Source organism: Capra hircus, chromosome 25 (genome assembly GCF_001704415.2).
Source record: "Capra hircus breed San Clemente chromosome 25, ASM170441v1, whole genome shotgun sequence".
Lineage (NCBI taxonomy): Eukaryota > Metazoa > Chordata > Mammalia > Artiodactyla > Bovidae > Capra > Capra hircus.
In genome coordinates, this window is record NC_030832.1 from 33,101,117 (window position 1) to 33,113,175 (window position 12,059).

At 57.2% G+C, this 12,059-nt stretch overlaps 1 protein-coding gene across 5 annotated transcripts in view; it reads right to left on the reverse strand.

Moving 5' to 3' along the window:
* Window positions 1-10,297, reverse strand: part of ELN (elastin) — a 32,686-nt gene extending 22,389 nt beyond the window's left edge. For 4 of the 5 annotated variants that reach the window (XM_018040742.1, XM_018040739.1, XM_018040740.1 and 1 more), the window contains exons 1-4: window positions 10,131-10,294; window positions 3,992-4,042; window positions 2,880-2,909; window positions 2,318-2,350 (exon numbers count right to left, since the gene is read on the reverse strand). In XM_018040742.1, coding sequence (XP_017896231.1) covers window positions 2,318-2,350; window positions 2,880-2,909; window positions 3,992-4,042; window positions 10,131-10,212 — 196 coding nt within the window. In that variant the 5' untranslated portion in view covers window positions 10,213-10,294. Of the gene's footprint in view, window positions 1-2,317; window positions 2,351-2,879; window positions 2,910-3,991; window positions 4,043-10,130 lie in introns of all 5 variants that reach the window. The other variant, XM_018040738.1, reaches the window with a different exon arrangement.

Here is a 12,059-nt window from a genome sequence, read left to right on the forward strand (position 1 = left end):
AGGTCCAGCAGGGCAGCAGACACCCTCTGGTCTTTCCTGACCGCAGAGGGGCCGGGAGGAGAGGATGGGGACCGGCCAGGAAGCGAGAAGAGGCTGGGTGGGTGGGGTGGGGGCAGGTGGCTCTCTGCAGCCATCTGCCCTCTTCCCGTGCCCCACCCCCCCAGGGTTGCCCTGCAGCCTGAGCAGAGTCCCACCCCTGCTCCCCTTCTTCCCGTGGACTTCTCTGGCCCAAATGCCCCCAGGAGTCCAGCCCCTGAAAAGAGGGAGAGAGGGGTGAGGAGGAGAGGGGGGTGAGAATGGCCAAGGTTGGGAGCCCCGAGAGGCCTGGCTTATCCAACCGTCACTCTCCAGAGTCACTGAGCTCTGGATTTAAATCTTGCTGCCCCACCGCTACTCGCTGCGTGAAACAGCAAGTCACTTGCCCTCAGTTTCCCCATGTACAAAAGGGCCGGCATGTCCCTAACCTTCCCGGGACCACAGGGCTTGTGAGCAGAGAGCATGTTGTGTCTGCAGCCTGTTGGGGTGACCACTGGATGTCCCCCCTGCTCTTTCCTGGGCTCTTTGGTGGGTGACTGGCCTGCAGCCGGTGCTGGGGGTGGGGGTGGTGCTGGGTCCCAGCTGCCTGGTCCCCCACTGAGAGCCCAGGCGGGGCCAGCCCACTGAGGCCCACAAGGAGCAGCTGCCAGGCCACCCACCCTCTGCTCGCCAAGGGATTAGTTGTTCCCAGGCATGACACTCGCTGCCTGTGCCCAGTTCCATCTCTCCTGGGCATGCCCTGTGTTGGGGGGCACTGTGGCCCAGTCCAGGCCTTTGCATGGAGTCCAGTCGCTTTTCATCAGTCCAGGTCCTGACTTTCCTCCCGGTCTACATCTTCACCCCAAGCTGGAAGTCCTTCTGGAAGTCTACGCTCAATCTTTCGTTACTCAAAGCTTCACTTTATCAACTGCAACTGTGTGCAGTTTTCTCAGCCTTCTCTCTGGTGTTTCATCACAACCGACCGTGTGTCCCCGGCTGCCAGCGGGATCACCCAGTCCCTCCTCTAGCTCTGCAGTCACGACTTCCTCCGTTTGGGTCTTTCCAGATACGTGCGATCCTAATTCCACCCTCTTGCTTATCTAGCCTTTCCTCTGTTCTCTCTCCACCATCAAAGACCCTTTTAAGATCACTCACTCCTCTGAGAAGATAGGAAACAGGTTCTGCTGGGATAAGCAGTGAATCCCAAAGGGCTCCCAGCCCTGCAGACTCCTACAGACCCCAGTAAACCCTATGCCCAGGCCTCCTGCCCTCCTGTGTCTCTCTCTCTCTTGCCTGGCCCCAGCCCTAGCGTTTCACAACCCAGATGGGGCTGCAGGGAAGGGGAATCTGGGTCTTGTAGATTCATTTGCACTTGAATCATCGAACATTGGAGGGGGGGTTGGATTTCGTAAGAGCTGTTGGACATGCAAACTGTCCTGGAGTCTCAGGCTTCAAAGCCAGGGAGACATGGAGCGGGGTGGGGGGTGGGGGGGTGGGGGGGGAAGGCTATATCTCATGTTGATCAGATCATAAATCCAGACGGAGGCACCCCTTCCTCCACCTGCTCCTTATCCACCAGGACTTCCCAGAGGAACGCACCCACCCTCTTTCCTTGGAGCGGGGGTGGTGTGTTCTCTGGAGCTTAGTGGACCTAGTAGTGGATTGCAGCCCTGTGGGCCAGGAAACAGCCAACCACATCTTAACTGGAAAACTCCATGGTCGGAGCACAGCTGAAAGGGGCTTGGGGTCAGGGTGCAGCCTAGGGTTAGGTGCAGGGCTTTGATCTGGGGTCAAGGCTCAGCCTGGGGTCAGGATAAGGGCTCAGAATGGATCATCAGAGTCAAGGATAACCAAGATCTTGGCCTGGAGTAAGAGAGGGCTTCATTTGGGAGTCTGGGATCATCCAAGCAGAGGCCAGGTTCCAATTATCTGTGTCTGAGCCCAGAGTGACATTCACAGACTTGGTGGCCACTGGAACATCATTTCTGACTTTTGACCCCAGCACCAGGGCTGTTTTCTGGGATCTGGTGCAGAGGGGACTCTCGGGGGACACAGAGGCCTGGGCAGAGTCGGTGCTGGACACCCCATCTTCAGGGAGGACTGTAAGCTGCCTCTAGCCTCCTGACCCTGGAAGCCCTGGAGCTCGGTCCTAGCCTGGTCCTGAGAGGCGTAGACTAGAGGGGAGGGTCCGTCCACCACCTCACTCCCTCCTTCCATCCACAGGCCCGGTTTAGGGCTCTGTGGCCCCTTCCCTCCCCTGCCCCCTGGCCCTAGCTCAGTGCTCAGAGGCTGCAGAGCTTACCTGGCTTAGCTGGTTTCCCTCCAGGGCCCAGTGCTACGGAGGGAAGGAGGGAAGAGATAGTCGTTAATGGGGAGCCCCAGCCCACCTGTCCCACTACTATCACCACAGGGCACTGTGGGGTCTCACTGTGGGGTCAAGCATGGTCCTCCCCTGTGTACAAGGAGCTGCTGGGAGCTCAGCACCTAGATGCTTGGGTGGGGGGCCCAGGTCCCGTCCTGACCTGGGGTTTCCCCCTCTCTCACTGTTTATCAGGCCTCTGAAGAGGGTGATCGTTCCCACTCAGCTGGATTTGCATGGATATTACCAAGGATCAAAAGAAATATGAAAGAAGGCAGGGCCCCCCAGGGAAAAGAGACTGGGGGCAAGAGCTTAGGGGGCAAGGGCTTAGGGGGCTGGGGGATCTAGATTTTAGAAAAGTCCCTCCTCACTAGACACTCAGTCTGGGAAACGAGGGACCCCTTAATGCCTGGGTTTTCTGAGCTTTGAGGCCTAAGGATATGTGTGGATTAGGCTGAGACCCAGACCCCATCAGTGAGGAGCCAAGTTTGGTGTTTGAACTCACCTCCTCCTCCCAGACCTCCAAGACCAGCCCCTGTGTTGGCACGGTAGAGAGAGAGAGAGAGAGAGAGAGAGAGAGAGAGAGAGAGGGAAAACCATCAAAGTCCCTGCCAAGAAGCCATCCACTGACCCATGGTCAAATCCATCGCTGCCTAGCCACATGATCTTGGGCAAGCCTTGAGCTCTGTGAGCCTCTGTTTCCTCTTGTCTCATCTGGCCAAAGTTTCCTGCCTCTGTGTGTGCCTGGGAATGTGCTGGTGGCTTCTTTCACTTCCACATGAGTTCTGAATGCTCAAACCCTTTTATTCTTTTTTTTTTTTTGGCCGTACTGTGTGGTATGAGGGGTCTCAGTCCCCTGGACCTGGAACCCGTGCCTCCTGCAGTGAAAGCGTGCTTTCTAAACCACTGGATCACCAGGGAAGTTCCTTAAACACTTTTTAAGTATTGAAAATATTACTTGTGATTTTTCAATCTACATTAAAACATCATGCTTTTTTTCTCAATTAAAGGACGAGATTGCCTCCCCCTCTATCCACCCCCCACCCCGCTCCCCGCCCCCCAGCCATGCCATTGAGCTAACATTCTGCCCTTTTTTTTTTCTTCATCTGCACCTTGCTCTTGCTTTTATATTGTTTTTACTTGAAAATCACTTGACCATCAGAGAGCATATGCATACTTTTTAGTAGTTGCATAACCTTAGTTTACTTAATCACACCCTCCTGTCAAGCGGGTTTCTTGTTTTGCATTTTTGCTAGTAACATTCCTATGAACCTTGGGGCAGATGGCTTTTTTTTTTTCCCTCTTCTTTTCAATTATTTCCTTTGAATGGATTCCCAAGAGTGGGGTTAATGGTTCGAAGAGTAAACAACAGAGGATCAGTGAGGCGGCCACTTTCCTCCCGTTTTCCAGGCATTGAGTTTCATCTTTTAGAAAATTTATGCTCAGTAGTTGTAGACCAGCATCATGTAAACAGCTTTTTAATACAGGAGTGACTGATGAGTCCTCTGCGGCGGGCATGCCAATGTTTTTCCCTTTTGCAGTGTTCACATGTCTGCCTCTTGCAAATTTAATCAGCATCTGTCTTACCTGGGCACGTGCAAATTTCATGTACATTACCTGGGAAGAAGACGCCTCCAGGAACTCCACCAGGAACAGCTCCTGGGACCCCTGGAAGGAAGGAGGCAGAGTCCCCCATGAGCCAGAATGAATTAAAAGCTAATGATAAAAGATAGGGATGATGGCAACAATACTGTGTGTCTACAAAGTAACCAATATCACCCAAGCACCTTATATTTTCAAAGCATTTTCTCTTTCCTGCTCCTCAAAATGGCCCAGTAAGTTTGGAAGGGCAGGAATTATTAACTCCAATTTAACAGATGTGAAATCAGGCTCAGAGATGTTAAGACACGGGCTGGGGGTCACACAGCTGCAAATAGATGGAGGCTGGATTCAAAGCCAGGTCACTCCTCTGAGCAAATGGCTCACGCTGTGTTACCTGGAGAGGGTCTGACCGAGGACTGGGTCTGAGCACCTTTGGCTGGGCCTCCACATCTCTCCCGCCTTGAGCGGCGTGGGCAGGACCCAGTGTTGTGGGAGAGCAGGCCCGGGCTGTGACAGCAAGCGCTAAGGAAACACGGCTGCTGCCAGCCGAGGCCCAGCCATTCCCACACTGATAGGAAAGCATGAGGTCAGCGTCCTTAGCCGCTGGGCAGCAGAGCTTGGGTGGGGCTCTGGCTGTCTGACACAGAGCTGTCTAAGGAGGTGCGGGGGCCCAGAGGGGGACACCATGAATGAGCAAAGTGAATAGTTTCCTAAGGAAAAGCTAATTCACTGGCTGGGCCAAAGGGGCCGTCTGCCCAGCCCGGATCACGAGTTCAGTCCCCACGGACCCGTGAAGCTCTCACAGGGGAACACTGGGAGGCCGGGCCCCAGACCCAGCCTATGTGTAGTCATGGCAACAGACAATCCTGGTGCAGACCAGGCCCTGACTCCACCACCACTGAATGGCCCCTTGACAAGCCGCCTTGCCAGTGCCCCAGCCTGAGCCCCAGCACCACCCAGCTGAACATGGCTGAACAGACGGAGTTAGGGGAGCATGTCGGGCAGCTCCCCAGCATGCCCAGCAGACATCTGGCCTCTGTGGCCTGGCTGTGCTGCACAGCTGGGCCTGCTGGCCCCAGGGCCTGGTCAGCCTCAGCCATGGCCCAGGAGGGTGGAGGATGCCAAGCTGTCATGGTCCCCCTGTGCCAAAGCCCCGGCGCCACCCGCCCCTCCACCCGAGCCTGAGCCCCTGAGCCCCTGAGCCGCCCCCTCCCCCCCCACCCCACCCCTCCCCCCCACCCCTGCCGCCCCAGGCACTACGATCCAGGCCTGGAGTGTCTAAGTAATCTGCTCAGAGCCTTGAGGGGCTCAGAGAGGTGGCCCAGGAGGCTGGGCCTGCTGGGAATGGGCGCTTGGGCCCTGTCATCAACTGCCAAGCGCACACATGGTCCTTTGATGCCTTCTCTGGCTCGGGCTTCCAGCTCTGAGCACTGTCTCGCGTGTGCCTTTCTCTGCCTCGGCCTCTCTCCCTCCTCCCCTTCCTTCCCCTCCCCCTCCTCTCTCCTCACCCCTCCGCTCTCTGGCTCCAGAGTCGGAGTGAGGGGGCTGCAAGAACAATGTGGTGGGCGGAGGGAGCAAAGGGCTCAGGACAGACCCATCTGGTCTCTAATCCCGGCAGTGCCAACTTCTTACCATCTGTGTGACCTCAGGCAAGTCACTTAACCTCTCTGAACTTCAGTTTCCTTTGTAGCAATGTGGGGCTAATAGCTTCTGCCTTGCCAGGTTGCTGCGTTGTCAAAGAGTTCCAGAGACCTGCCCTGGGCCTGGCGCTCGCTCAATAATTGCTCCAAAATAAATTAATTAATGACTGACACTTTGTTTCTACTTCACAGTACATGGCCTGGGGCCAGGGAGACAATAGGTGCTCAATAAAGGATGGGTGAATTTGGTGGAGGGGAGGCAAGGAAGTTGCCTGGAGGTCTGGTCTGACCTCTTCCATCCCCAACCAGGTTACTGGTCTCCCCACCTCAGGCTGGTCTGGTTGAACCCCCAGTTCCTCTCCTGGGCTTCTGTTCTCCCCCCAGCACAGGGGCTGGGCCCGTCCTGGGATCGGCCAGCTCCTCTTTTGCTTTCGCTCTCCCCAGGGCCTACCCAGCTCTCCCCAGCTCTCTCTTCTCCCTGCTCTCCACCTCCATGATTCAGAGCCCAACAGTGTCTGCCAAACTCCATGCCTGAACCATGACAGCCCGCGGTGCCAGAGGTTTTGATCCCCGTTTTGCACTGAGGAAACGGAGAAGCCTTAGTGGGCGTAAAGGACCCCCGCCGGGCCCCTCTTGAGGACAGGAAAGATGAGAACAGAATAAGACTGGTGGTGATCAAAGGCCTTTGAAAAGGCAGCGGTCTCCTCTCCTGCCCCTCATGCGAAGGGTCATCCTGCTTCCCACCTCCCGTCCTTGGCCTGAGCTGTTCCTCCTGCCAGGAATGCCCTTTCCTCTCTCCAAGTCCTACCCTTCCACCGAGACTGGGCTCAGCTTCTCCCCCCTGCCGTCTCTGAGCCTGTGGTTCCCACTGCTCAGCTGGCCCAAAGCAGTTGGCCTGGAGCATACTTGTCTTGTTTTATGTGGGTTTGGCTTGTTTCACCAGCTAGCCCAGGGTGGAACTTGTCTCTTGCATCTTAGAATCATGGTCCTAGACTTTCAGGGATCATAACAGTCTTTTGGCCTGGGTTGAAATTCCTTTGCGAACATCTTGTGTTTCTGCTTGCACGCCTCCAGTGACAGGCAAATCACCACCTCCTGATGCTATCAGCTCTACCAACAGAGAGCTCTCCCTCCTATTGAGGTAGAATCTGCTCCTCTTTCCAGTTCTTCCCCCCAGAGCCCCAAAGACTGAGGCTCACCTCCCAGCCACAGAAGCCCCTCAAACATTTAATTGTCTTTCAAGATTTAACTCAAATGTCACCTCTGCCATGAAGCCTTCTTGGATTTCCTCTACACCACCCCCTCTCCCAGTCTCATCAGCTTCCTCCGTTACTGTGTCTCTGTTTACACATAGGCTGCCTCCCCATTAGACAAAACGTGGCATGGGTGGCAAGAGAAAAATTAAACCTTATAAATGTGTATGAATTACAAAGGCTGATATTAGTTCATGCTAGCAAATCCCCAATAAGAGGATACATGGTTTTTAAAATTCGCATTCCCGTAGTCCTCTTACTTGATGTATTACTTGCAATGTGACATTGCTGGAGTCACCCACTGGCCCTAGGAGATATGCTGGGCAAGGATGCTTCTCCCTGTTTTATAGCCAGAGAAACCATCCATGAACCAGAGGGATGAAATGCCTGGCCAGGTACCCACAGCTGACCCCAGTCGCACACAGGGCCTTCTGCCTGGGCCCTGGGCTCCGGGTTCAAAGAGCTGGGAGATGGCTGTTTGGGAGCAAGCAGAGGGCCAGCAGGCCTTGGCAGGGGACTTTGCCAATTCCAAGTCCAGGGGGGCCGGCCTGGGGAGCAGATAAGACCACATGAAGCTGTTTGTTGTTTGCATGGAGAAAGGCTGCCAAGGGCTTTTCAAAAACAATCCGCCCTTCAGTGACTGAGTCTGTCCCCTCCCTCCCCTCGGGTACGCCTGCCTTCCTGCCTTGGCCCCAGCAGACTCAGAGAGCAGCATCAACCCCAAAACTGGGGGTCCGAGGCCCTGGAGGCCCCTCAGAGTCACCTGGGCGGCAGCTTTAACAAGACCTACACATCTGGGTCCCTCCTCAGACCGAGTAAAGCAAGAATTTTTGGGTGAGACCGCATGTCAGAATGGTTTCAACTTCCCTGTGTAATTCCAATAGGCTGAAAAAAAACCCCTGTTTCAAAACCATCTTCAGTTCCAAAATCAGAAAAACAAAAATGAAAAACCACCCAAAGCTAAAATGATAAAATTTCTGGGGGTTTGGGGCAGCTGGTCCCAATTATAGTGATTTAATTTCTCTCTCTCTCTTTAAATGGCAAGGGAGTCTGGGGCAAATGATCTTCAAAGCTACTTTTGACCCATCTTAAATGGGTCCAGACAACCCTTCCATCGCAGAGCCTTCCTGGGTTGTCCCTGTTTTGTCTCCACTGGCAACACGGTTCTTTGGGACTGGGGGACCCATGAGGGTGACATCCTTCAGGAGAGCCGGGCAGGTGTGAGTGTGTGTGTGCTTGTGCGAGCCTGTGCATGTGGGAGGGGGCCCCTCCTTTGGGAGGCTCTGGGCACAAACCCCAGAAGACCGCATCAGTTCACACACCCCTTATTTGGACCCGGCTACTCTACCACCCGGGACAGAGCTGAGATTTATGTTTGCAAAAAAAGAACAGGGCCAGCGGAGCATTTAGCCTGGTCATTGAGGGTGCATTCTTCTTAGGGCAGGCCCACCCTGGAGTACTCAGTCCCAGGCCTGCTCCTTCCCAAATGCCGCTTGGAACCTGGCCCCCACCTCCCTCATCCTTTAGCCCAGGGATGAGCTGGCTGGTACTCACCCTCTGGTGCTGCCTTAGCCAGCCTCACCCTCAGTCTCCCTGTTTGTGGAGCGTAGATAAAAATTCTCTACTCTTAGTGTTTCTGCGGGGGCTAGGTGTCATGCTCTAGCGAGGAGCCGTCTCTGGGAAGGCAGGTGTTCAGGGGCCAGACTCCGGGGAGGAGGTTCAGATGGGACCCGAGCTGCCATCTCAGGCCCAGGGACGGCTGCTGCCCTGGGATGGTCTCTCTGCCCCGCGCAGGGCCCCACCTGATGCTGCGCCAGCATCCCTCAGCTTTGTCCAGATTCGGGAGCTGACCTCTGTGCAGGAAGCCCCTGCTCCCAGCGGTCCTGCCCTGCTGGTCAATCTCACGGAAACAGCTGCTGCCCCTGCCCAGCTCCTGCTCCTGCCCTCCAGCCTGGCCCTGTTCCACCCAGTGGCTCCCCCCATCCCGACACTGGACCCCACTGGTTCTCACGGCAAAGAGGACTCTCCTGGAAACCAGACCCCACCCAGGCTACCCCACCAAAGGTTCAGGAGCCTGCCTGCACCTCTCTCTCCCCACGGCCAGGAGCACCTTCGGGGGATGCTGGGGGACCACTCCCAGACTCCCCCCCCAAGGTGCGTAGCAGCCCGGAGAGAGGCGTCCTCTGGGACCAGGGCAGGGAACATGCCAGGTGGCCCGGGAGTGCCCCCAGGTTCACGCAGGCCCCCAGCACTCAGGGCTCTCCCTCTGCCAGGAGACAGATACCTCCCCCAGCTTCCTTGTCCTCGCTGGTGTTCCATACCACACACACTCGCATGCACACACTCACACGCACGCACGTGCTCAGTGACAAACCACACCCAGTGACACCTGGACACCAGATCGCCTCTGGGGACACGCCTGTTGGGTGGCAGACTTTTGCACATGCTAACAGGCACTTTCACATATCTTATAACACCCCTCCTTCCAACACACACACACACTCACACACAAACACACACACCTGTCCCGGGATGAACCTGTGAACATTCATCCCCTCCCAGAAGCCTCCTCCTTTATCTGATGACACAGTCGGACATATACAGACCATGCACACCTGTGCAAGGGCATGTAACACACTCGTGCACACACGCACACTCACACACTTACACACATGCTCAGAAGTCCTAGCCTTTCTCATCAGGGACAGACCACAGCGGCAGCTTTCCAACCCGCAATCCTGCAATCAACTTAACCCTGACATCACCCGGAGCGGGTCCCGACTTCCCAGGGGACGAGGAACCTGCCGAGGTCAGAGAGCTCACTGCCGCAGAGCTGGCCTGCAGCCCAGGTCCCCTGTCCCTGGGGCACGTGTGCACAACCACTGGGTCCACAGGTGTGCCAACTGCCGGTGCTCACAGACCCGAAGGGACCTCGTCAGCCCTTCCCCAGCGTGCTCGGGACCCCCATCCTGAGAGAGCCCCCCAGGACAGAGCAAGGTTCATCCGCTCTGTGGGGGCAGCAGAAGCCGGCGCTGGTCTGGGACCATTCTGAGTCTCGGGGCAAACGTATGACAGGTTTCTGCTCCGCACGGCTGGCTCCCAGGAGGGGTGGTTCCGAGGGTCCAGTGGCTGAGGGGCTCCTGCCTGGGCCCCCCCTTGAGGGTGCTGGGAGGGCAGGGCGCCCTCTCGTCGGTCGGTCCAGCCACCTGAGCGGGCGGCCCCAGGGCTGCGGGTCCTTCGGGGGAACAGGGTGAGGCCTACCTCCGGGCTGCGAGGGGTGAAGGATGCACAGCAGGAGCAGGAGGACTCCGGGCCGCCGAGCCGCAGCCGTCAGACCCGCCATCTCGGGGAGAAATGCCCCAGCCCGCTCTCTGCGCCTCGTTTTATCCCCAAAGCGTAATTGCTGCCTCGTCGGCTGCGAGGGAAGGAGGGAGGGAGAGAGGGCGGGCGGGAAGGCGGGAGAAGGGGGCGGCCTCGGGGAGGGGGCCACGGGGAGGGGGCAATTACGAAAGGCCGGCTCACAAGCCTCCCAGGCTGGGTCTGACTGGACTGGACTGTGGGCTCTTTTTTTTTTTTCCCTTAAAACACACACGCGCATACACACGCGCACACGCACACACAGAGTTTCCCCCCATCTCTCTCTTGCTTTCCCTCTGCGGCTGTTCTTTCGCTGCTGGCCCTGTTCCCGCCAGAAAGTGCGAGGGGGGCCTCTGCCAGGACAGCCCTCGGGAGAGGAAGCAGGAGGGAGGGCCCTGCAGCCCGGCCAAAAATCCGGCCCCAGCCAAGGCCTGAGTGGCCAGGCCCCCGCCCCTCTGGCTGGGCCCCGGGCCCAGTGTGGGGACACAGGCCAGCTGTCCTGCGCCTCTGCCCCCCCACCTCGGCCCTCCAGACTCCCTCAACACTCCCAGACCCAGCCAGAGACAGGCCAAAGCTGGGGAGGGGGCTGTTGGTTAGACCTGGGGTCCAGGGTCCATCCAGGCCAGGGTCTGGAGAGGTCAAGGGGCTGTGGGCAGAATGTCTGGGAAGGTGAGACCGTGTTGCTGCTGCCCCCGTGGGGCATCTGGGTGCAGGGAAGGGGCCCCTGATGCCCTGCAGGGCTCCATTCTCTGTGGGTTAAGGTCACAGCCTCCTGCCTGAGGCTGGGGAGGGGGTGATGGGTTGGTCTAGGATCCAGGTCTGCAGAGGCCAGGTGGCTGTGGGCAGAATGGCTTGGGGGTTGAGACCCTGTTGGTGTCATTCCCTGGGGCATCGGGGGGTCACATTGGAGACTGATATATTACAGGGGCTCCGTCTGTCACGGGTGAAGATATAGCCCCCTGCAGTTTATGCGGGCCACAGTGTCTGGTTAAGATCAGGCTGGATCCCCAGGTGCCCTACAGAGAACCAGGGGGGCGGGGGAGCCCACTCAGACTGATAAGTGGCCCAACATCCCCCACCTGTATCACTCGGCCCCCGCCTGTCCCAACGCCGAGCATCCCTAGAACCCAAACCAGACCTGGTAGCCCTCAGACTACCAGATTTCTCCTTGTCCCAGGAGAATGCCTGGGACTAACATTCCTCTTGTGGCCAGGAGGGGGAGGCCCTGAGCTGAAACAACTGGGACCAGCATTTCCAGAAGGACTTGGGCTGTCCTCGCCTGACTGCGGGATCGGGACCCTGGGGATTGAGGGGGTGAGATGGGGTGGGAAACGAGGGGGTCATGCCTCCCCACCTAAGTGGGGAAAAAATCTGGGGGCCAGAGGATAGGAGGGGGAGACTGGTACCTGACTTTACCCCAGCTTATGACGGGGAAGAGTCAAGGCCGTGAGTTCTGAGAGCTTTTCCCTGCATCCAGAGGGAGGATAAGAGGAGAGCACAGTCACCAGTCCGAGGACAGGAGTTAAAGGACCCCTCCTCAAGCCAGGAGCACCGAGGCAGTCGGCAGGGCCAGCGGGGGAGGCCGGGACTGCAGGGGCCAGAGGCCAGGCATTGGGCTCGGTGGGACCCAGGATTAAAATTCTGGCTCGAGCACTTTCTATCAGGGTAACCTCTTCAAAGGACTTCGGTTTCCTCATCTGTCATATGGTGATAAATACTCCTGCCTGGGAGCTTATCGCAAAGATGGGTGAGATGAGGTCATATATTTCTGTACCGCGTCTGCAGTTCCGAAATGCTCTGTCCCCTGGTCTTAGTTCCAGGGCTGCTGCTGTT